Genomic DNA, 24,828 nt, shown 5'->3' with positions numbered 1-24,828 from the left:
TCGCGTTTTTGCTCGTGAGATTCCCCGCGTGCCCTTTCACTCCATTTAACCCAGTGCATCTGGAAGGGCATACGTCGCGTTGCACGCAGGGTCACACCATTTCCAGCGGGCCGAGTACGCGTAACGGAAGCTTTTCCCTCAGTCGACCTAAGTGTCAACCCATAAAGGTTTTTTGCTCCAAATTTTGTAGCTTCGTTTTTAATTCACCCTAATTTGTTTGAATAATAAAAAATAAAATAAAAAAATGTTGCCTGCAGGATATTGCCATACATGCTCAGCTGTCAAAATGACATGATCAATATCTTCTCTATTCTCTGAGTGATTATCTACAGTGTGCATATTTTCCCCCCAGGAGAACGATCAAGAGAGGCTTCAGACATCAAGGAAATTGACAGACACACACCTGTTTACCCCCTACCAATGGAAATCCAACAGGTAAATTGAATCTCTTCCAAAAGCTCCCCAGTATTGTATCAGATTGTGCTGAAGAGGGTACCCACTATTTTTTATCAAACACAAATGTCCAGTTCAGGGTACTTGATGACAGTGTTTTAGCATGAGTATGGGTATTTGTTGAGGATTATCGGCAACAGTTCCAACTGCTGAAATACAGGGACACAGGGACAAAGAGATACCATCACAAGCAACATCAGGCCCATTCCCCCCACCACAGTCCACAATCACAGATACCAATCAGCCTGAAAATACTGGATGTTCTGTACTGAATGCCATTAACACCTGTGGTAGAAGCATCAGTACTGTTTGCTGAAAATACATGAGCCTGTCAAATAAATAAGCTGTAATTTAGCTGTGTTCCTGTTTTCATGGACTATATTGTAGGTGTCCATGCATCATCTTTCACAGTCTCAAAAGGTAGTCTATGAGACAATCAGGATAATATCAATCTAAAACTTATTGTGACATTTTGTTTGATATTTAGTACTGAATATGACTGAACCATGATAAATTATGCCTTCATAGGTTGTGTCCTGGAGCCATTCATAGGCCAGTAGACTGCCGGCTGGTTCTCTGGACAGAACACCATAGAACACAGCTGGATATTTTTAGCGCTAGTTGTCTGTTAGCCTGATGGCTGGGGATTTGCATACTGGATGGGTTTGTCCCACTGTCTTAGATGTCATAGATTGTCTTCGATGCAAATAACTTTGCTTGAATTATCACAGAAGGAATGAAAACCTCAGCTGTTGAAATAGAGTCCAGAAGTAAGCCTCACGTAAAAACAGTTGTATTAAGTTAGACTGAATAGTGGTATCTGTCATGCAAATATCAGTGGCCATTAGAAGCTCCCTTTCCCCTTCCTCCTCTTTCTCTCTCTCTGAACTCCAGCTGAACTCTGAATGACTCATCTCTCACTCCTTTCCGTGCCATTTGTGACCAGCCGGCGGAGGGCCTCCATTTTTCATAAGAGCATGGCAAGCACCTCCACAGAGAGGAGAAGGACAATGGAGTTCCCTCTCTCCCCCACCCTGGTCATCCATAAGTTTAGTTCCAAATGCCCTCCATACCAAAGCAGCTTCCCCTAGTTGTATGCTCTCTGTAGGTTCCATGTTTAAGCTGTTTAATTGGAGCATTCTGGAGTTCAGTCAGCAGCTCCTGCGATAACAGACAGGTGTATGTCACTCCAAGCAGAGTTAATGGTGAGGGTGCATAATTACGGACCACGGTAGGAGACGCACCATTACACTCCACGGTCAGAGGTGACTCTTCCCAGCCTCTACCTTCCCCCTCTTCCGTGTGAAGGAGGAAGGCTCAGCCAGGCGTTACAGTCTACCCCCCTCCCCTCCCGGTCCTTAGCCTCGCATTCCCCTGCCCCACCCCTTCCCGCTTCCCAAATCCCAGCGCACGGCCCCCGTCCCCCCCCAGCCCAGAGCGAGTGCTCTCGTGCCGTGCGCGGTGCCGTGGGGTCCCGATGTGCAGAATCTCACGGCAGACTGAGCACCACAGGAGGTCTTTATCTCCGTCAAAGTACAGGGCTGGAGTCACGAAGCGCTCTCACACAAACAATTTGGGTAAATTAGGAGGTGGGGGAGGAGGCAAATGAGGAATAAGTCCTTTAACTTCTTAATCCCTTCTTAAGGGTTTGCGTGTTCTGCTGTGTCTGATGTGCTTTGCAATAGACAGAGGGAGAGGAAGAGAGAGGAATCCGAAGACAGTCGGAAGACCATTTTTCGGGGGATTATTTTTGCGTTATAAATCCCAGGCAATAATATTAGTTCAATAAACCACAAAGGCAATTTCATGGATCTCACAGTAAACCTGCAGGCGGCTAAAAAGCTTTAATGTTATTGAGCCCCTACACAGATTCTCTAACCAGGGGGTTTAACTTAAGGGGGTGCGTGTTTGTGACAGTGACCCAATTCTGCCACAGACCGATGGGCAGAGGAGGCAGCTGCCAATGGCGCGTTGTCTGTGAAGAGCTGTGTCTGTGCCCCATCGCACGAGACGCTGGCACCGCCAGAGCTTCTTTAAACGAATTACCTTTCATGATCTGCCACTCAGTGCCTCCTCCAGCCCTCCCAAATCTGTCGCCCTTATGTTATTTCAGCTGGGCTGCCGTGTGTTCAATCTGTGCGAATCTTTGGGCTGGATGGGGTTAAATGAACCCGCTGTGCTGTGAAACATGCAACCATGGTCTCGAGCATCTTACGGTGCTGTTCATAGTGACTGTAAAAATGGTAGTCTTCCTCACCTCTTATACTCAGGTGGCAAAATCAGTGAGAAAGCAGAGAAAGGGTCAGGTTAGGCCATGGTACTCATATAATACTGCAGTTTAGTACACAAGGACCATGGAAGTGTTTACTTTTAAATGTGCCTGAACATGGTTTGGTTACTCCACTAGCCAGGAGGGCGTGAGTGTACTGCTGGTGGTACGAAATGAGCAGGACAAAATAGCAGGGTGTCACGCACAGGCGATCTGTTCTTCACGTTTCTCCTTTTCCTCCAGTCTCGGTTCCCTGTGACGGTTTTGGGGTTTTGAGCGCTGAGCGGCTGTGTCAGGGCTCAGGGCTCAGGGCGAGGGTCTTAGGGGCGGGCTCTGTCACAGGCAGGCTGCCCGTACTGGTGACAGACCTCTCTCCCCCTGCGGGGCTGAAACGGAGCGTGCGTACGGGGCAGGGGGATTTGGCTTTCCGTGCGACCGTACGCATGGCTCCAGGAGGCTGGGGATCAGGGATTGGGAGGGGACGGGTGGGTTGGTGTGCAGTCAGGCCACGGTCGAGACACGGTCGAGCCCTCAGGTCACCCCGGGCGTGTGTCCCTGCTTCTTTATTTATGGCACATTCACGCATACCTTCACACACTCATGCGTGCCTCGGGTCGCGCATGCCTGCTCTGAGACAGACACGCACACAAGCGCACTCGTAAACACACAGACACGCGCATGCGCAGACTCACGCACATACACACAAACATCCTCAAGCACTCGCGCACGCAGGCTCACACACACGCACAATGTAGACACTCACAAACAAGATACATACACGCACACACACACACACACACATATGCACAGACATATACAGACTGACACATTGACAAACACGGATAAAAAGATAGAGCCATTGAGAAGGAGAGAGGGAGGGAGAGACAGAGAGAGAGATAGATTTACGCCCTCTATTCATTGTCAGTCTTTCAGTAGCTTGTGGGCAAGAGCAGGTCACACTCATCCTATTCCCTATTTTCTGTCCCACTACCTCACAACACATAAGACTCACTCCCTCTGACACCGCAGGGTAGTGGGGCCTGAATGCACTGGTTTTTAGCCAGTTTATTAAGTCAACAACCCTAAAAAATGCTGTACTTGAGCTAAAAAAAATAAAAAAGGCTCTGTATGTGTTCAGAAGACATTTTGGGTTTCTGGGGCAGGAAAACACATTGCGTAGTCCTAGAGGAATGGTTTGAGAAGCACACTTGATTTACAGGATGCAGCTCACAATTGACATTGACACAGGAGGGGGTTGTGGGAGATACCCTGCTGTGGGGGTGGGGGCAGGTCAGAGGGCCTTATCCTCTCTAAATTCAGCTAACTCTTTTACCCCAGAGTTTTCCAAAACAAGAAGCAGCTGTTAAAACCTCCTCCTCTCTTTCCATAATAGTCATGGCACCGGGCGTTGAGTTGGCTGTTGTTGACGGCTCACGGGTTTGCAGATGGAGCGGTCGGAGACGGTGTGCCGGTACTGCGGGGTCAGCTACCTCATCCTACACGAGATCCAGAGGCTCCAGGAGAGGCTGCAGGCCGGCGAGCGTGAGCTGGAGGCCTGCCGGGGGGCAGCGGAGCGGGAGAGGACCCTCCGGGAGGAGCTGCAGGAGGCTGGCTCTCGTCTGGCCGAGCTCCAGGCCTCAAACCTGGAGCAGGCCCAGAGGTGAGGCCCCACATCAGAGCTCTTCTTTTCCGCCATCTTGATTTTCTTATGAAGAGTTTTACACCGCTTTAACTTAGAAATCAATATTCTGATTCTCACTGAATTTAATCTGGAACGTTCATGTACTGCTAGCTTTAATGCTCACTTAATATAGATTTTAGGTGAAACAAGCAATGAAATTGAATTTTGATGAATGTTTCAGATAATTGTATTCTTTGTTTTTAGTCTTGTTAGTCGACTTACTGGCTTGTTTATTAGGTTATCAGCTATGAATACAATGAATACAATAAAGGCTTGGACATCTGGACCATTGGAAATACAGTCTTGTGCCAGGAAGTGTTGAATTTTAAATATGGGCAAGTGCGGAATAAATTAATTAAACTTTGCATACTGTTTAATATTTGCACATTTTCATGGAAAACTATTTTTGTAAGTAATCTTTTTAGTTATAAAAAAAGCTATATTTTATTATTTTTATTCATTAATTTGCCTAACACTCAAGAGCGACTGAGGCTAACATAGCGTAATGCATTTAACACACATTACAGTAGCAACAGGGATCAAACTGTAAAACAACTCCACAATATAAAAATATACAAAACTAAAAATAGGCCTGACACTTATCCTTGGGGAAATGTACGTGCATCATAGTAAAGTAAACACAGCCTAAAAATGAGCTCACTGGAATAGGCACATCACCCATAAGGGCGCTGTTGGTTTGAAACATGCTGCTACACAGGTTCGCTAACGTTGGTATTGAGTAGCTGCAGTACATAAGTGTTGATTGAAGTCAAGGTTATTGGTTGGAGCAGACGCCGGCGTACACGTTGGTCCTTAAGGCATTGAGATTGATAGCCCTGCTGTACAGGCAGTTTTTCCCCCACATCTCAGGGTCACTCAGTAGTTCATTGTTCCATCATCCTGCTCTCTGGAATCACTGACATTAACGGTGGTGAGCCACAGCATTGGGGGAAGAATACTTCATGAGCCCCAGACTGCGATGAGGTAGCGTATGCTGTTGGTTAGCAACTTATTTACACATACTAAATATTGTTCTCTCTGCTCTAAAACCTTTTGATTGGGAGAAATAAGTGAGTCACTGAAAGAACATGATAACTCCACCCATTCTGGAGTCCAAGTTGCCTCACCCTCACAGTCATCTGGTAGTGTGGGCACTCCCCTCCTCTTTAAGTGCCACAGTGCAGCTGTTCTGAAGTAGCACACACAAGTAGGCATGTGCTTGGTGGACTCTCTTTTGCAGAAAGGTATGATGACATTTTTGAAACTGGATAAATATTGCACTCAGAGGAGAATCTCTTCCACATCCTTCATGAGTTTTTGTGGCTTCACTCAATATCCACTCTGATGCTATCTCTGGAAACTGTTTGTATATTGATCTTTCATTGTTCATTTAGTGCATTGCCAGTCAATGCCTGCGTCTCGCCCATGGATATGCTGATATTTAATGGACACAAATGCATTCTTTTCTCTCTGCTATTCTGAGAGGATAATGCAGTCGCTTCTCGGTGGCTCTGCATGAATTTGCACATTTGCTCTCTGCTCTGTTTGAGATAGCTGCCATACGGATGCTGCTACTTGAGACATTTTAAACGCCACTGGCTGAAACAGGCACTACATGAGAGCAAAGAACGCTAGATGTAGATTCAAAGGGTCAGCTCAGCATTGTATCCCTTAGGAAAGACAGTGACCGCATCCAGAATTGAGGAGTAATGAATGTCCGTGATGGCGGCCATGACTTTGATGTGCAGGTGCTCAGCTCCGTATTGCAGTGTGGTAAATGCGAGAAGGGTTGTTGTTCCGCACGACGCGTCTCCCCAGCTAAAGTGCGGCTCGTCTCGCCGAAAGACGGCTCTTTTTCTGTCTCGGTCTGAATGCGTTTGTGCGTGACGTCACCCGGCGCTCTGCGGAGGCTCGGTGAATAGAAATGAAAACAATAAAAATGTGAATTAGCACAGGCTGTCCGCTGCACTCTCTGCAGTGTTGGAAACAACGGGGCTGTGTGCTGTGCTAGCTGACAGTACATGCTGCGTGATTCCTTTCCAGAATTCCCCACCGTCGCTCCCTCCCCTCTGACATGCACCCACGCAGAGGCGTGGCGGACGGGAGAGGGGCGGCTGGGGAGGTGGGCTGGGGCCACGCCTTGCTGACCCCTGGGAGCCATGCTGGGCCGACGCTCTGGTTGCAGAAGTCGGCGCAGGGACCTGGGGGGCTTCTACAAAGGCTGCTGCGGAGCGTATCTGCTGTTTTTTGGGGGCGCATGTAGAACAGAGCTTCCCCCTTCACTGTGTCTGAGCACAGCGCACACGGCCGGTGCAGAAACGTGACAGAGACTGGAGGAACAGCGGGGTGGAAATGATTTACTGCTGTACTTCCCTTCTGAGCAGCGCATGTGTCTGACAGCCCTCTGTCTGAATGCGTGAGCGTGCTGTGTGTGTGTGTGTGAGTGTGATTGTGTGAGTGTGTGTGTGTGTGTGTGTGTCTGACAGCCCTCTGAATGCGTGAGCGTGCTGTGTGAGTGTGTGAGTGTGTGTGTGTGTGTGTGTGAGTGTGTGTGAGTGTGTGTCTGACAGCCCTCTGTCTGAATGCGTGAGCGTGCTGTGTGTGTGTGTGAGAGTGTGTGTGTGTGTGTGTGTGTGTGTGCCTGACAGCCCTCTGTCTGAATGCATGAGTGTGCTGTGTGTGAGTGTGTGAGTGTGTGTGTGTGTGTGAGTGTGTGTGAGTGTGTGTCTGACAGCCCTTGGTCTGAATGTGTGAGTGTGCTGTGTGTGTGTGTGTGTGTGTGTGAGTATTTCTGAGTCAGTCAGCGCATTCGTCCATGTATGAGCATGGCTTTGTGAGTGTGTGCGCGTGTGTGTGCGCATGTATGTGTGCGTGCGTGTGTGCATGAGTGTGTGCTTGTGTGTGTGTGTGCGCTTGCATGCGTGCATGTGTGGGTGTGTGTCTCTGTGTGTGTATCTTTGTAATGTATCTGAAAATAAATTGTGTGTGTGTCTGTCAGTACTGTGTGAGTTTTTTAGGTCTTTTTACATATATATAACAACCTGTTTACCTGCCCTAAGAAGGAGTAGTGTGAGGATACAAGCTTTTATACTGACAGCTGAACTGTGAGTCAGTGTAAAACTATACATACTGTACACACTATTTCTACTGTAGTGACGCAAATGTTCTGGATAATTATACCTTTAAAATCTCAATCAAATATAAACCTCTCAGTGCAAATGCCTTTGATATTTAATGTTCAAAAATGGCTGTAATTGTAGCTCTTGTTATAGCACGCCTACCGCTTCTAATAATAACGTCCAAATGGGGTATATAATCCTACTGAAAAACAAGATGGTAATTACACTTTCAGATGAATCCCTGTAAATTAATTTATTTTGACAGCAGTTTCCACGTTTGTGTACAACCGAGTGATGGATTGTGGGCTGTATACAATAGGTCGGATAAAAAAAAAAAACATAACAACAGCATCAACCAATTCCAGACCCTCTGGGCTTCAAGTGTGAACTTATCAGTTACCGTCATGAAGGAGTTTCCGAGTATCAACGTGTGAATAAAGAATAGGTCTTGGCCCCAGTCAAGTCAAGTTGTTTTTCAACCGTCGGATGAACTTTTGGGCTTGATGAAATTGAGTCAGAAAGATACTGAGAAACTGAAAGAGTGTGAGAGAAACAGAAGAGAGAGTGAGTGTGTGTGTGTTTTGTGCGTGTATGTGAACTGGTGGAACAGGAAGCTGATGGTTACTGAGGTACCTCGGCGGTTTCTCACATCCGCACCATCAGCACACAACGCTGGGAAAGTCTGCTGCTCAGCACTGAGGTACGCAGTGCCAGCCGCACCACCTGCAGATGTGTGTGTGTGTGTGTGTGTGTGTGAGGGTGCGTGTGCGTGTGTGTGTGTGTGTGAGGGTGCATGTGCGTGTGTGTGTGAGGGTGTGTGTGTGTGTGTGTGTGAGGGTGCGTGTGTGTGTGTGTGTGAGGGTGCATGTGCGTGTGTGTGTGTGAGGGTGCGTGTGTGTGTGTGTGAGGGTGCGTGTGTGTGAGGGTGCGTGTGTGTGAGTATGCGTGTGGGTGAGTGTGAATGTGCATGTTTTTTTCTCATTGTGTGTATGTGGGTATCTGTGCATGCTGGTGTGTGTGTGCGCGCGCGAGTGTGTGTGCACGGTTGCGTGTTTGTATGTATGGGTATGCGTGAGCATTTAAACATTTAGGAGAATTTTTATGTAAAACAAGTCACCGAAGCTTTGAAACATAAAAAGGCGCTGTCATGAGTTCTTAGTCCATGCACATATACTGGAAGGGCTTTTTATGTTTTTATGACTGTGCAAAAGATTTTCCGCTTCTCGTTTGATTGGCGGTGCGTGATGGCGTGTGAGTGGGCGGGACCGTCTGCGTGTGAGACACATGCTCCTTCAGCACACGGTGCATGCACGCTATGTGGAAGTGGAAGTGGCCAGTTTGGATGATTCGTGCCACACGCACATCGTTATCAAAGCTGGGTTTTACCCCTGTCGTTCTGTTCATGGTTCCCTACTGGGAAAGGAACAGTGAAAATAGCACAGAATGTATTTCTTCATGAAAATATTAGGTTGTGGCTAGGGAACTTCTCAAAATGACTGAAAAACGTCTGATAATGGATGTATGCATGATGTTACAGGCACAATGATAGGCAATGGATTGGGGAAGTAAAAAGAAAATCATATCAATATTTAAGTTTCCATAGGTAATTTACTGTGTGAACGCTTAATCTGCATGTACAGTATCAGCCTGCTAGACCCCAGAAACACTATAAACTGGAGTAGATCATATCAGTTACAGCAACTACAGTATTCACAGAGAGACACCATTATAGCATAAATAAATCACGGATTTCAGAAATAAGTCACATATAATTCACAATCAAAACAAGTGTCACAGATATTACATCGTTCATTTCAGACATTCATCTCTTTAACCCGAAGAGGCTCAGTTATAGTCATCTGGAAATATTGCTGCTGAGTCATTTGTTACTTCTTACTGACAGAGGTGAATCGAAACCGCACACAATGTATTGGTTGCTATGGATATATAAGTCCTCAAAGGGTAAGCATATGTTTCTTTTTAAACCAAATTCTCTCAATTATTTTCTCCATGTCCAATAATATTTGTAGGCTTTGATGCTGTAGCTAATTTTTCACTGGTGGAGTGTGGGTTTTACTCCTGAGGTAATTCTGTGAAGTCATTGTCTGTTGATATGGGCCCTTCCTTACGATCAGCACTTCTTCCTACCTCCCACTTCCTCCTGCTGCCTGGAACTTCTCTTATCACACTGTGTCAATCAGCCACAACCTTGTGTCATAACCTGGAGGCTAAAAGCCTGCTATCACAAAATGCAACACTTCACTGAAAAATATGAAGAAAAATAACGACTCTGTATACCTGCAAGATATAAAACTATACTATGCACTGAGAAACCCAGTTACCTGCCACCCAATGTCACCAGAAATCCTCAAATGCTGGAATGTCAGGAAGTGAGACAGAGTGTATTGTATCAATTGCAGTGAAGTCTCTAGTAGTGCACTAACAGCATTGTGCTTCTGTTACCCCCTCCAAAACATAAATCACCATTCACCTCACAGAAATGTGCATTTTACTTTTAAAACTAGATGTTAGCATTAGCGTTAGAATTAGCATTAGCCCAAAGGGGTGATTTCTCCTAAGTGCCCCCGCTGATACAGCACCCCTGCCATTGCTGCTCACTTCTGCTTCGAGCCCTGCGATGCAGCTTTCTGCTGACAGCACAGGATTAATCAGATAAGAAAGACAACAGGCGAGGGCGAGAATTTGGTGTCGCACCACTGTGAGTAATTCTCCGGTCTGCGCTGTGGTCGGGTTCTGCCCGAGGGCCCGCCGTCTGACGTGACTCACGGGCAGACGCACCCTAGACACTGTCTGGCTCTGGCTGTGCCAGCAGGTACAGCGTATCACCTGCACATCTGACATTAACCTTCCCTTTTATGTCAGGGTGTCGCATGCAGCAAGCCCCTTTAACAGTATAACACCGTGACCAATAAAGCCCAAAAGATCCTATCAGTTTGAAAAATAATCCCAACTGCCAGGTCTAGCAGAACAATGCAGAGGCACACACTTTTTGTAAGGAGTGAGGATTCCGGTTAGCCTCCTAAGACACTGCCAAGCAGATTACATTTTGGCTTCCCTTAGCTCTACAGTATTTCTCTTCACATGAGGGACATTCACATGAAATTAAATAATAGATATATTTTGGAAAATAATATGTTTAAAAAATAAAAAATAAAAGGTCAAATACTTTTTTCTCCTCGGGCTCTGGAGGCTAGGCAAACAGGGCTTGTAAGCCTCAGTTTTTAGGCTGCCTTGTAGATGCATGGTACTGTTCTACCCTGATTGTGCTAAACTGGCTGAGTGATATATTGTATTTATGGATAATTTAAGAAATAAATATGTCACCTTTAGATGAGGGGTGTTTCCCAAAAGTAATGTAATATTTCAGATTGAATATTATTTATATACACTCAGTGAGCACTTTATTAGGTAGACCTGTACACCAGCTTGTTACTACAAATATTTAATCAGCCAATCATGTTGCAGCAACTATATGCACAAAAGCATGCAGACATGGTCAAGAGGTTCAGCTGTTTTTCAAACAAATATCAGAATAGGGAAGAAATGTGATCTAATTGACTTTGACCGTGGAATGATTGTTGGTGCCAGACAGGGTGGTTTGAGTATCTCAGAAGCTGCTGATCTCCTGGGACATGCACCACAGTCTCTTGAGTTTGCAGAGAATGGTGCAAAAAAACAAAAAAATACAGTGAGCAGCAGGTCTACAGACAGAAACGCCTTAATGAGAGAGGTCAGAGGAGAAGGGCCAGACTGGTCGAAACTGACAGGAATGTGACATTCATGCAAATAACCACACATTACAACAGTTGTATGCATAAGAGCATCTCTGAATACACAACGTGGCAAACGTGTAAGTGCATAGGGTACAGCAGCAGAAGACCAGTTAATCTAATAAATACCTAATAAAGTGCTCAGTGAGTGTATACTGTATATATAATATATATGTTGTGAATATATAGAGGTTGTGTATCTCTTTCTTTGTATCTATTTTGTGTCAGGTGCATCTGAATGACATGAGAAGCAGAAGGCATTCTACCAGTGCTGTCTTAGTCTAAAATGAAAACTCCTCGCTCCATTTCCATACACTAACGGCCTGGACGTGGTGCTGCGTCGTAGCCGGGTGCCGTTTTTACCCTATGCGTACCCTATGCGTACCCCGTGGGTCTTGGCAACTGTCGTCAGCCGTGTCGTCAGCGGTGAAATGCGGAGCAGCTCTGGAGGCTGTGGGTTGGCTGTGATGGCAGGGTAGCGCAGTGCAGCTCACAGTGCAGCCCGCTCTTATTCGTTCTTAGCTTCTTTCGCGTCGTCTAACAGCCACGCAGACGGTGAAACCCTCTTAGTGTCTCACATTGCGATGCCGGCTTGATGATCCTCTTGTGGCGTCCGACATTGTCAACCCGACTTGAAGTGAAATGACGAGGGGTATTACGCTCTTCTCGCTGGATATCGGCGTGCAGGCACGAGCTGGCTTAGTGTGTGTACTTTTTTCTAGCTGCAGCTTGAGTGGGTAAAAACCTGCGTCATCGACTGGCCACCGCATTGCACTCCCCATATCATTGACGACAACCGCAATAGCTAAGCAAATGTGCTGGCGTCTGATGGTACGTGAGGCGTGACACTGCAACAGAGATGATTTTCATAACTCCCAACAGGGTGTGTTTTTAGGGGAACACAGTGTTCTGAGTCAGGATGAGATAGAGAAACAGTATTTATCCGTCTATCTATCTATTGTCTTTAATTGCGCAGTATTGACACATTTTTAATGACTTCCTTTTTCTCCCATGACACAATTCACAGGGACAGATGACAGGCACAATGCAAAACTGGTGTGGTTTTGCATTATCTTTTTACGAAATGTAATATCTTTGTTCAGTACACCAAGTCCTAAGAAATCAATCTCATCATGAATCATGAAAAAAAACTTGGCATTTGGCCAAATCTGGATGAGAATCGTAGAGGACTCTTACAACGGAGTCACATTAGTGTGACCTGCCATTGCCCCAGCCAGGACCATGTCTCTGTCTGCTGAGCAGGAACACATGCAACACACGTTACATAAATGATTTATCGGGATCTCAACTGGAGCAGACGTTCATTTATTTATATTTGTAATTACGCAACGATTGTGCGGCTTTCCTTTGTTGTTTTGTTGACGTGGAAGCACAGTGGCGTTTAGCTTCCTGAATTTTGACGTGGATGAGAAATGTCTGTCTCCACGCAGACGAGCAGTGGCACGGCGCTCTCGTGAATGCTGGGAGTCTTTTCCTGTGGCATTGTGTGTTATCTGCCATTAATATAGATGCACTGCAGCCGGATAGCGTGCGGGAATAATCTACCTCTCTGTAGGGGAGGGGTCAGTCTGCAGTACCAGCCCGTGAGGGGAAAGGGGGGGGCCTCTTCTCATCGGAGATCCTTATTCCTGGTGTCACACGTTTCTATTTTCCCTATGGAGCTTACTTACTTTGGCAGTATCTAATTCTCTTTGATAAAACTTCAGTAAAAGTACAAAAAGTACAATACAAGTACGATTGATACCAGTCAGGTACATAATAGTCCTGATCTATGGCTTTTTCAAGTTGTTTCTAGCATTTGTGTTAAAGTGCAAATCACTTTATCACCTTTGTACATGTTCAGATCGGTGTGATATTGTAAGGTAATGGTTTGCCATTTTTAGCAGTAGCATTGCAGTATTTACATATACTATAAAATGTGATGAGGTGTTGAGTTTTCACTGCTGTATCATTCTGGCTCCTTCACCATTTTATTTCTTTCTCCGTTCTTTGTCTAAATGTTCTCTTCTTTCATCTCCCTCTTTATTGTTGCCTTTGCGCCGATGCGCTCTCTCTCTCTCTCTCCCTTTGTCCGCTCCGGCAGGGCGAGGTGCCTTGACCTGCAGCTGGCACAGAACGGGGCCCGGCTGGAGAGCGTGAGTGCGGAGAGAGACGTCACGCAGCAGGAGCTGGGAAAAGCTCGCGGCCGCTGCCAACTGCTCAGGTACGGAAACCGCACAACAATACGGCCGACAGCAACACGTGGAAGTGGAGTGCAGGGCGAGGAAGGAAGAATAGAATAGAGGAGGGGAGGGCCGCCATCTCTCCTAATGCCTTCCTGCGAAGCTGTGTCCTGGTGGCGTGTGGGATCCACAGTAGCCGCGCTCGCGAGAAAAAACAACGACCGACGGCACGACAGGAAGGAAACAGCAGATGGGGAACAACTGTGTGCTGGGCTTGGAATAAAGAGAGAAGAAAATAAAAGAGAGGGGTGGTTGCGACCCAGCGATGCAGAGCCTGCAGACGTTTTTCTTTGGATCAAACGGAAAGGAAGCCGGAGAATTTCAGAACTTCGGTTCAAAGAGAGATCTCTGTGAAGATGGCTCAAATCCTTTCGCCGTTACATGTGAGATGTGGGCATCTGAAGGCCTCTCTTCTTGCCCTTCAGAATCAAATGAGTTGCTGCTGCTTTGTGAAATCAATAGATATCAGGAACAGCTTTTATCTAGCACTTTCTGTGTACCAATATAAGCCCGTTTCAAGGGCTCGTCTACCCCCTTCCTTCCTATCAATCTATCCGGGAGAGGCTGACAAATTTAAATGTATCTGTCTTATGTGCCTTTGTCTGTATGTGTGTGTGTGTATGTGTGTACGTATGTGCGTGTGCCTCAGTTTGTGTGTATGTGTCTGCATGTGTGCGTGTGTGTGTGTGTGTGTGCTTTTGTGAAGGCCTCAGGGTACCTGTGTTTGTGTGTCACTTTGCAAGCAGGGATGCATGTGCGTGCGTGTGTGCGTGTGTGTGTGTGTGTTAAATCTTCTCCTAGCCTTGGGACAGGGTGTGAGGAGGACTTCGTCAGAACTCTTCAGATTGTTCACTCTTTTTTCACACTTCCCGGTTGTCTTCAGACGTGTGTTTTGAGTGGGCCGAGCTGCTTCTGGGTGGAGGACCTGTGTTAGTTTCAGTACTGGCACCACGCCCTCCAAGCTCTCTGAGACGCCTGGCTAGAAAAACGATCCCCGCTTCATCACTGCACACCCGCGCCAAAAATGTGTTTCTGCACACCGCATCACCTGGGATAGTCAACACCATTGTTTACCACTGAATCATTGTCTTCATAATCACATAACTCTGATTTCAGATTTTTCATGGTTGCACATTTCTGTGTCAATCGGGAGATTGATGTGTTTTAATATTAAGAAAAGCTCCCCTGATGCGAACACGCTCCTTCCCGACCTAGATATCTTCCTTTAGTCTCTGTCTACATGTACACCCTGACTTGTGGGGACACAATGGCAGCCAATGACCTTGGCTGAGGGCATTAGGCTACATTTGAAAAAAAAAAAAGAAGCACATTAGGGCTTCTGGTTCAGACAATATTCTAGTGCACCAAGATTTTTTTGTTGTTGTTAAGGAGGTCAAAACTATTTTTCCAGTCGGTGTCAAACTGGCTGGTTTCAAACGGGCTGGTTGACCACGGAAGACCTCTACAGTTCCTGAACAAATATTTCTCTCTATCATGAAAGAAAACCCTGAACACCTGTCCGAAATACATTATTTGTTGTTACTGAGCATAGTCAAAAAGCATATTCTTTCCCCCTTCAACTGTAAATCCGACCTCCCAGCCCTCTGCCCATCAACACTTTCATACATGATGTTCATCTGCTCCCTGTTAACTTCTGTGGGTCACCTGGAAAGTCAGGAGCTAAAACGGGCGTCCTTTTCCTCTCCCCGGCTGACCCAGCCTCAGGCTGAGCTGTCCGCAGGCTGGAGGAGCAGCTGCACGCCACCCCGTTATTTTGGAACCCATCACCGTTCAGCACGGGGGTGGTGACTTTCGTTTCCTTTCTCCCTGATGCCAGTGCTCAGGTAGTGACCTCACTCTGTGACTGCAGAGTGGGTTAGTGCTACAGTATCTGAATTTCCCCAAGTGAAATTACAACAAAGAAGATGACTATGGCGGTGATTAATGATGACGTCGCTGATGATTACGATGGTGACGGTGGCACTATTTCCTCTGCATATTTGGTAGTGCTGTTGTGTCGTGTGTCACCAGTAAGTAGTTCTGAAATAGCCTATTCTTAGTAAAGCTTATGAGAGGTGCTGGAGAATGGTTATGTAAAATTGGATAAAGTTGAAATGTTTTTTGTACTTAATGTCAGTAAACCGCTCAAATGTCTTCTTATGGATATGAGGACCAAAATAAAACACCGGAATGTACCCTGAAATGCAGTAGAAATGTGGTTCAGAATTGGGCTAGAAAAAGACTGCCAAGAGTTGGCTTCTAGTCAGCTGGAAACACAGTGGGGTCTACAAGCTGGGCCTGATGCAGGCTGAAAACACAGTGGGGTCTACAAGAGGGGCCTGATTCAGACTGGAAACACAGTGGGGTCTACAAGCTGGGCCTGATGCAGGCTGGAAACACAGTGGGGTCTACAAGAGGGGCCTGATTCGGACTGGAAACACAGTGGGGTCTACAAGAGGGGCCTGATTCAGACTGGAAACACAGTGGGGTCTACAAGAGGGGCCTGATGCAGGCTGGAAACACAGTGGGGTCTACAAGCTGGGCCTGATTCAGGCTGGAAACACAGTGGGGTCTACAAGCTGGGCCTGATTCAGGCTGGAAACACAGTGGGGTCTACAAGCGGGGCCTGATTCAGACTGGAAACACAGTGGGGTCTACAAGCGGGGCCTGATTCAGGCTGGAAACACAGTGGGGTCTACAAGCGGGGCCTGATGCAGGCTGGAAGCGGGCAGGAAGTGGGAGGGAAGAGAACCGGAGGGTATCAGTGGGGGACCGCCCCAGCAGCGACTCTGACACGTGGTTCTCAGGTCTGCCACAGCTCCTCTCCTAATGGGAGCAGCATGGGACATTGAGTTTCTCAGCGCCTGCTGCTCTTATTTCATCAGTGTCTCTCTAAAGCTCCAGGCATGATTTGTATGAGGGTATTTATAGGCTGCCACAGTTCCACTTTGAATTTGTGGTGCCATGAGTGACAGTGTGCTATGACTACATTTTCTATGAAATAACCATGACATTTTGCATATCGACAGATAGAAATCAGGGGCCAGAGTGGGTTTGAATTATTCAAACTGCATTTGAAAAAAAGTAACGTGATGGTTTCAATTTCAGCTGTTAAGGAGAATGAATACTGGTAATGTGATAGAGAAGACTACTTTACCTGTTCAGTTGGTTCATTATTCTTGTTTGATGTACCAAGACTGTACGTATAAAGACACACACACACAGTCGCTACCAATCCCGTGTGTGTTTTGCAGGGGGAGGAGGCAGCTACAGGTAGAGGCCCTGAGGAAGTCTCAGTCGCTGCTTCACACCTGTCTCCAGGAATTGCAGGAGGTCCAGAGAAACCACACACAGCTTCTCTCGCACTGGGAGGGGTGGAGCGTCCGGCTGCTGCAGACGAGCCGGGATGCAGACGCAGGTACAGACTGACAGGTGCTCAGACGCGTGGGCGTGAGCTGTTAGAGATGCACACGCACACGAGTACATTCTGTTACATATATACTGACACCCAGGGACATGTTGTACAGGTTCGCGCACACACGTGCACGTACAAACACGTATGAGGGTTTACAGGTGACACACATACACTCGCACAGAAAAACTGAAGGCACACACACTCGCAGACCCACACTGAAAAACTAAACGCACACACACACACTCACACAGAAAACTAAACGCACACACACTCACACAGAAAAACTAAAGGCACACACACTCTCTCTCACACACACACACACACACACACACACACACACACACAGACTCACTAAAGGCTCACACACGCATACACAGAAACAAGAACAAAGAACAAGCACGTGTGCTCATGCTCACATACACATGCAAGGAAATGTACACACTCCCCGTCTATTGATCCAACCCTTTGTCCCACTCAGTTGTGTGGGCAGTGCTTTGTACTCTCTCTCTCTTTCCCTCTCTCTCTCTTTCTCTCTCTCTCTCTCTCTCTCTCTCTCTCTCTCTCACTCTCTCTGTCTCTCTTTTTTTCTCTCTCTCTCTGTCTCCTGCTTGTCCTCTGGTTCTTGTTCTCTCGTTCCCTCCCCATTGATTATTTCTCTCTTTCTCCGCTCTCACACTGTTTCTCTCTGTCTGTCACTCCTTCTGTGTCAGATGTTATTTGTGCTCCTCTCCCTCAGTGGCTCTGGCGGGCTCGTGACTCAGTGATAGGGCCACACTGTAGCTCGGGGTGGGTTGCAGCGGGGGCGGGAGGTGGCGGGTCCTGCGGGAAGCTGACTCGCACAGTGAGCGCAAACGATTATATCAGAGAGTCTGCTCTGGCTCCATATCCATTTCACAGATAATGGGCCCCCTGGTGCTGCCCTATCTCCCCTGCACCGGAAGGTCGCAGGGTCCTAATTCTCCAGCAGGGTCCTAATTCTCCAGCCGGGATGCAGTAAATACGGACTCCTGTTACCTCTGACCTCATTGCAGAGATAGAGAGAGGGGAGAGGGGGTAATGGTCCTGAATGTGGTGTTGTTTTGCATTGTGAGTACCTACGCAGAAACCTGGATATGTAATCCAAACACTAATGCAGGACCTGTCAATAAGAAGCCGGACTATTTAGATGACCGTAAGATCCCCGCAGAGCCGGAACACTGTCTGCTCTGCTCCCGTACCGTCGGGCTGAGGACCCACTGTTCTCAGATAATTGCCATGTGAAGATAATGGGCTGATATGACTGCCTAATGGGATTGAAAATGAAGTGAGTGGGAGGGAGCCAGGTCAAACAGCCCTCCGCTCAGCCAGCGCACATGCATTTCTGAGAGGATAAGGGGGCGGAATTATGTGTGTTTGATGGGTTCTTTTGAGCGTGCGTGCGTGTGTGTGTGTGAGAGAGAGAGAGCGTGAGAGGGAAATTATGTCATTGTGTGTGTATGTTTTAGAGAAACAGTGTATGTCTGTAAGCACAGTTGTTTTGCATAAATACTGTATAGGTGCTCAGTCTGTGTGAGACAGAGCAAGGGTGTGTGTACTTGTGTCTGTAAGGGCAAGTGTGTGTAGATATGTCTGTCTTTGTCTGAGAGTCAGATAGATAGTGTGAGTGCGTGTGCGTGTGTGTTCGTGTGTTCATGTGCTTGTGCATGTGGTAATCAGCTATATTCACGTTAGTTTGAGAAGCTGACGCTGCCATTGCCGCAGATGAAAGCTTCAAAGTTAACCTTGGGCTCACCTCACATTGGGCGTGCGTGCTTTCCCTGCCAAGGGTGCCTGTGAACTGCCGTCTGCGTGTGTGTGTGGGTGCGTGACTGCGTGTGTGTGTTCGCTCGCATTCGTGTGTGTGGGTGCATGCGTCCGTGCGTGTATTCGCTTGCTCGCGTGTGTGTGTACACAGTTGCTCGACATTTCTGAATGGCATCCAGGTATTTATTTAGTCCCCGCAGAGCGTGTGGGCTCTGATAAATCTCCTCCTCCCGCCTGGGCTCTTCCCGGCGTTCCGGCGTCGGGTCGGCACACAGCTGCTCTCTCCCACGTCACCGCAGCGTGACTCCCTCGCTCAGCCCGGGCCCATCTGACGGGCGTGGGCCGCCTATTATACGCTGATACCTGTCTGTCGGCTTTCTGCGCTCACGGTGACGGAGGGAGACGAAAACAAATCAGTGGCGAGGTAGGGAGGAACAGACGGAGACAGAACAAAGATAGAGAGAGGGAGGGTGACACGAGAAGGATGGATAAAGGGGCAGAGAGAGAGTGCAGTAACAGGGAGAGGGAAGGTGTGATGTCAGGAGAGAGAGAGAGAGAGAGAGAGAAAGGAGTGTTTCAGTGCAGCTGCACCTCTCTCCACATTAATTATGCTCACTTCTTAATCAGAGCCGCTGAGAGACAAGTTTAGACCTCTCTTTCGGGGCGTGGTGCCAGCGAGCGCGAAACCCGACACCAGAGAGAGAGAGAGGGGGGGGGGGGGGGGCAGGGCGAGGTGCGGTGAAGCTCCTGGGAGAATCCCCTCAGGTTTTCTACACAGTAGACATGTCTCCCCACAGGTTTTCTACACAGTAGACACGTCTCCCCACAGGTTTTATACACAGTAGACACGTCTCCCCTCAGGTTTTATACACAGTAGACATGTCTCCCCTCAGGTTTTCTACACAGTAGACATGTCTCCCCTCAGGTTTTATACACAGTAGACACGTCTCCCCACAGGTTTTCTACACAGTAGACACATCTCCCCTCAGGTTTTCTACACAGTAGACACATCTCCTCACATATTCTATACACAGGAGACACGTCTCACCTAATAGCAACTCACCCTTTGCTCTCCTTCGGCATTCGAGGGTGGAGCTTGCTGCCATTGAGGGCGGAGCCTGGGCAGAGAGGACATCCCACCGGTGGAGGGGGTTGTTAAATGAGTTTGTGGGACCTCGCCTCTCCCCGAAGCATAAACCTGAGGCACACCGTCCTGATGTTGTCGCGGAGCATCTGAAAGGCCATGACCCTGCGGTGAACTCCGGCGGTGGCTTACCCACATCTCCCTCTTTTTGTTTTTCTTGTGATGCCTCGTGACACAGCGTGGCAGGCCTGTGAGCAAGGGAGTAAATCTGCAGTATGTTCTCAAACAGCTCTGAGCAGGGCTGTTTTTCTGCTTTTCTTTATCTGTGTTGTTTATTTACTGCAGCCATGTCGCTAGGCCCTGCTGTCCCCATTCCCTGTCTCTGTCCGGTGTGAAAGGACTGTCCGGTGTGAAAGCACTGTCCAGTGTGGAAGGACTGTCGGGTGCAAAAGGACTGTTGGGTGCGAAAGGACTCGATTAGAATTTCCTGTTATGTGGAATATGGGTGTAGCTGGATTCCGGAACATTCAATGGCACATAAAAGGTATAAGCCTCTCACCAACCCCCAAATACACAGGGCAATTCCAATGATTCATGTGTGGAGATGCACTTCAGCACTTCAGCACATGGTATCTGGTGAATCATTAAAACGGCTCATGTCTTAAAGGTGTCAAATATGAGCTTGGAATTTGAAATAATGTTTATCCTCTTCTGGGGAAAACATAAAAGCCACAGCTCTCAGAGTCTGTGCCAAATAAATTCAAAAATGTGCTTTCGTTTAACTTGCCATTTGAAGCAATGGTGATGTATTCAGTTGAGAGTTCCCAGCATCCCTTGCGCGAGGTGCGGCAGGTGGCCTCAGAGCCCAGAGTAAACGAGGGAGACGCTTTGATCGGGCAAAATCTGGGCGGGCCATTTATTCAGGGCCCCTTCCCCTCTGACCCTTCTCTTTAGGGCCTCCATCCTACTGGGTTTTCGAACCCTCATCCCGGCCAGAATCTGGCCCCTTTTTATATGCATTTAACCTGCTGCTCCCTGAACTGACCAAGACCAAGTAAAATGGATTCAGCCTGGTGGTTATGTGCATTGACGGAACACTAAATGTCAGACTCAGTCATGTGAGATGAATGTGAGCACGCATGATATGCTTCCCTGTAGAGCCGTGCTGAAGTGTTTCAGGGTGTGAGCCAGGTGCTCTGTACTCTGCAGATACTTTTAGTACCATGCCCTCCTTCCCATAATCAATAGGCATGCACCTGTGATTCAAGTTATTTGGAGTTGTGTTGTGTTTCTGTCATCCTGTGTGGTGCACAGAGAGGGCGGAGCTACAGCGAGCAGCGGGCGGGGCTCAGGCAGAAGTGACGTGTCTGAGGGAGGAGCTGAGAGAGCTGAACGACCGGCTGGCCTCCTCTGAGGTCCGGGCCCAGGAGCTGGAAAAGCAGGCCCAGAACCAGGGAGAGCTGCAAACCCAGCTCCGGGAGGTCCAGACACAGCTGCTGGGTAGGCCGAGAGCATCTGATTCATCTTGATCATTAACAGGGACTCAGAGTATCTCAATATGCTGCACACTGGTCATGATTGGAGTCATTTAGCCACACACACCCACACACACACAACCACGCTCATTTACCAACAGACGTAGGCATGTGCAGGCACAGAGTGTCCAAACCTGTGATATGTGTTTTTCTGTTATGGTGCGGTATTTCACAATGGGGAACAAAGGGATGAAGTTGCTGTTAAAAAAGGTTTTAAACACTGTTCCTGTACTGAAATTCTTTGGTTGTGACGAGCAGAAGTTGGCCTTTTGAAATCATTCTCAAATTAGATGAGTATAATGAACAGACAAGGTCAGGATAGTTCTCTTTCTTCTCTGTTTCTTATGCTAATCTGTCGGTTTGATACAGGCATAATCCGAGTTCACACTTTGACTGTTGTTTAGCATGTCTCTAACTGAGAAACAGAGGCTCTCCCACATTAATATGATTTGATTATCAGCAGTTTATCTTTTCTGGTGCACTTACTCATGGGCTCCTTCCTCATCTATCACACGCTATTATCACATTCTTAAAAGCTTACATTCGGTGACTAATCAATCCAAAGTCGGGGCGTCTTGACCCAATAAGACAGAGAGGACACGGAGCATCTCCACAGCTGATGACCCCCTGGCCCTCTTTGAGTCCCACTGAGGCTTCCTGGACCAGCACAAAGAGAACACATCAGAGCCGTCTACCCTGCACGACTGCCTTTTGTGTGGGGAAAAACCTCGCCCATTCACCAGAGCCCCACCACTCTCCTGAATGGACTAATCAATACGGGATGGTCAGTTCATTAGAGCCTGCGGGCTGGCGTGTGTGGAACACTGCAGTGTGAGTCACCGCTTTGATTTACTTTTTTATTTATTTGTTTGACAGGGACCATGTCAAATGTTCAGTTTGTACCAGTTAGCGCGCAAGTTAGCGACTGAGCTCATTTGCATTGACATTTACATAACGTTAAAAGTCCCACAATGCCCTGGGCTGGGATTTGTCCTCTTATTGGTGGATCGATGAGCCGCGCCGGGCTTTAGGAGGTCTGCATGCTGACACTTTCTCTCAATCGGCTGCCGTTGAGAGCAGGGCTGGGCACTGACTCATGCCCCCCGCCCCCCTTCCATCGAACCCCCTCCTCCACCTTCAGGCCCTCTCATTTAACTTCCTGCTGAGGCAGACAGCATGAAACATTTCTCCCCTGACCCGTCCAGCAGGACGTTTTCTCCGAGCCCTTGTTTGGGAAGCTGTCTCTGTACCACCCGTCTCTTTCTGTGAAAATAAAGAAGCAAAGAGAAGGAACAAGGTGGGAGAGGAGAACGAGGGAAAGCGCTGCTTCATTGCCGCTCATGGAGAGCGCACATTCATTTCACAAGTTAAGGCTTGCTTGCATTGCATAAACACACCACAGCCAGGTTGTGCAAGATGGTAGGGTTATTTTCCATGCTGGTGTACATGTGTTGCCGCTCTGATTTTTTTTTTTTCTTCCTGTTCTGTATCTTCTTTTTTTTCGTGTTGCCTGGCGCGGGCGGTCACGGCGACCAGAAAGCAATTATCAGCCTATCGCCGCATAAAAAAACACACTCAAGTGTGCCTCTTTCCTCAGGACAGAAATGTCAGCCTGACACCGGTGCCTCTGCCAAGAGGGCTTCCACCAGAGTGTCGCTGAGCCAGGTGCTGGCTGACTGCGGCTCGCCTGCACCTCACAGCTCAGAACAAACGCCCAGGGGGAGGGCATTCAGCGTGTTTGGGGACAAAAGCCGAAAAACAGCGAAGAAAGCAGGAAGATAAAGTTCTGTACTGGAGCTCCCGCAGGCTGAGAGATTTTCTCCATGTTTAGTGTTTTCCCACACGCTGTCGGCTGCTCTGTGCCATCTCAGCACAACGGAACATCTGAAAAAGAAACTGCCATGAAGTACCGTGAAAACTAAATCAGGCGCAATTTTGTCATTTGACTAAATGGGTTAGTTCCCCATAAGATTTAATCTGTATGCATTCATAGTGTTGATGAGGTATTATGAGCAATTGGAACATGAGTAACCACTTCCCAGCATGCCTTGTGATAACCTCTGTGAAGAACAGGTTTCAGCAAAGGCCTTCTTGGACATAATTTGTCCACTAATGCCTGGATAGCCAAGACCAGCTACAACAATTAAATCTCTCTCCCTCTCCCTCTCTCACTCTCTGCCTATCTACATCTCCTTCTTTTCTCATTATCCTGCAGATCATAATAGAGCTAAAAGGTCAGGGCGTCTCGCTCTATATTTCTCAACAATTCCCGTGGATGGCAGCAGCCAAGGTTCACTAAGCAGGTCCACTTCACCGCAGGTCGTGCTTTCATTGTGTGTACACTTCATTAAGAGCGTGCTCTCATAGCATGTAATCTCTGCATCTTTGGATTCTTTTGCGTTCCATAGTTCAGTCTCATACGAAACCACTGAATTTCTCATCCATCTCTTCTTTCTTAAGAAAGCCGTGCCGTTTATGTCCGTCACTGGAAATTTCTTTTTCATATTTGCATATTACTAGTATTTGAAAAGCACAGTCACGGTCTTTCCTTGTTGGTGTTCTGCGCGCAAAGTTTTGCCCCCGAGTTAGTCAATGGGCTGCACCTGGAGCAGGCCCTGTGTTATTTTCTGCTGTGTTTTAGTTGCACGCTGAGCGGATAGATAAGGTGGGAGATGAAATTGCTTGAACGTGAAAGGCGTAATTATGCAGCTGAGCAGATGAGAATATCGGTAGGGAAGGCCGAGCGCATACATGTCAGCTGCACAAATAAATGTGTCGCTATGACGACAAAACGTCCACAGTACTTTGCACCCAACTCAGTGGAAAGGAACATCTCCCACTTATGCAAATTTTTTTTTAAAACCTTTTAATGTTCCAGTTTTTGAAAGGTGTTTTTACACACAGTTTTTTTTGCAGTAGTCAGCAGACACATGGTCCTACAGGCCACATTGCCTCAAGGTTGTTGAAGTTTTTTTTCCTTTTTTTCTTTGCTGCTTTAACTGGGTAGGGGGCGGGCTGCAACAATAGCACATCTCTCTCAATAGCACGTCACTTCACTGCATCCTTCTCTTTTCACTCAGGTTTCAGCATTTTGTGTTCCTGTGCCATTAGCCAGACAGACAGTTCTGTTTCAGCCATGATGCGCAGTGTCGGGTGTCAGTGCGCTGAAGTGAAAAATGACGCGACACTGTGCAATATTATTCTGTGACTGAGTCTAGAATGTAAAACTATCAAAGAAGAGACAAGCCCGCTGATGGTTTTCAGGGTGATGGTACTGTAGGTGTTACAGATGAATCTGTGTGTGGGAAGCGGTAGCAGAGTAAAGGTTGGAAAGACTCCCTAATGTCCGTCCAGAGTTTTAGACATTTTCAGCGTTTTGAAGCACTGTGGATTCATTGTTCCGAAGCCCTGCTGTTTTTTTTAACAATGGAAGGCTCAAATTAAAATCACCAGGAC

At 47.5% G+C, this 24,828-nt stretch overlaps 1 protein-coding gene across 1 annotated transcript in view; it reads left to right on the top strand.

Annotated features, from left to right (window-relative positions):
* Positions 1-360: 360 nt before the first annotated feature.
* lekr1 (leucine, glutamate and lysine rich 1) overlaps positions 361-24,828 on the top strand; it is a 51,722-nt gene continuing 27,254 nt past the window's right edge. The window contains exons 1-5 of the mRNA XM_061218093.1: positions 361-435; positions 4,168-4,382; positions 13,418-13,537; positions 16,811-16,974; positions 21,152-21,337. Of these exons, the coding sequence (XP_061074077.1) occupies positions 421-435; positions 4,168-4,382; positions 13,418-13,537; positions 16,811-16,974; positions 21,152-21,337 (700 nt within the window). The 5' untranslated portion in view covers positions 361-420. The remainder of the gene's footprint in view (positions 436-4,167; positions 4,383-13,417; positions 13,538-16,810; positions 16,975-21,151; positions 21,338-24,828) is intronic.

The sequence above is a fragment of the Conger conger genome, chromosome 13 (assembly GCF_963514075.1).
Source record: "Conger conger chromosome 13, fConCon1.1, whole genome shotgun sequence".
NCBI classification, from domain to species: Eukaryota; Metazoa; Chordata; class Actinopteri; order Anguilliformes; family Congridae; genus Conger; species Conger conger.
Note: the sequence above shows the minus strand (reverse complement) of the source record. Positions and strands in the feature narration are given on the sequence as shown.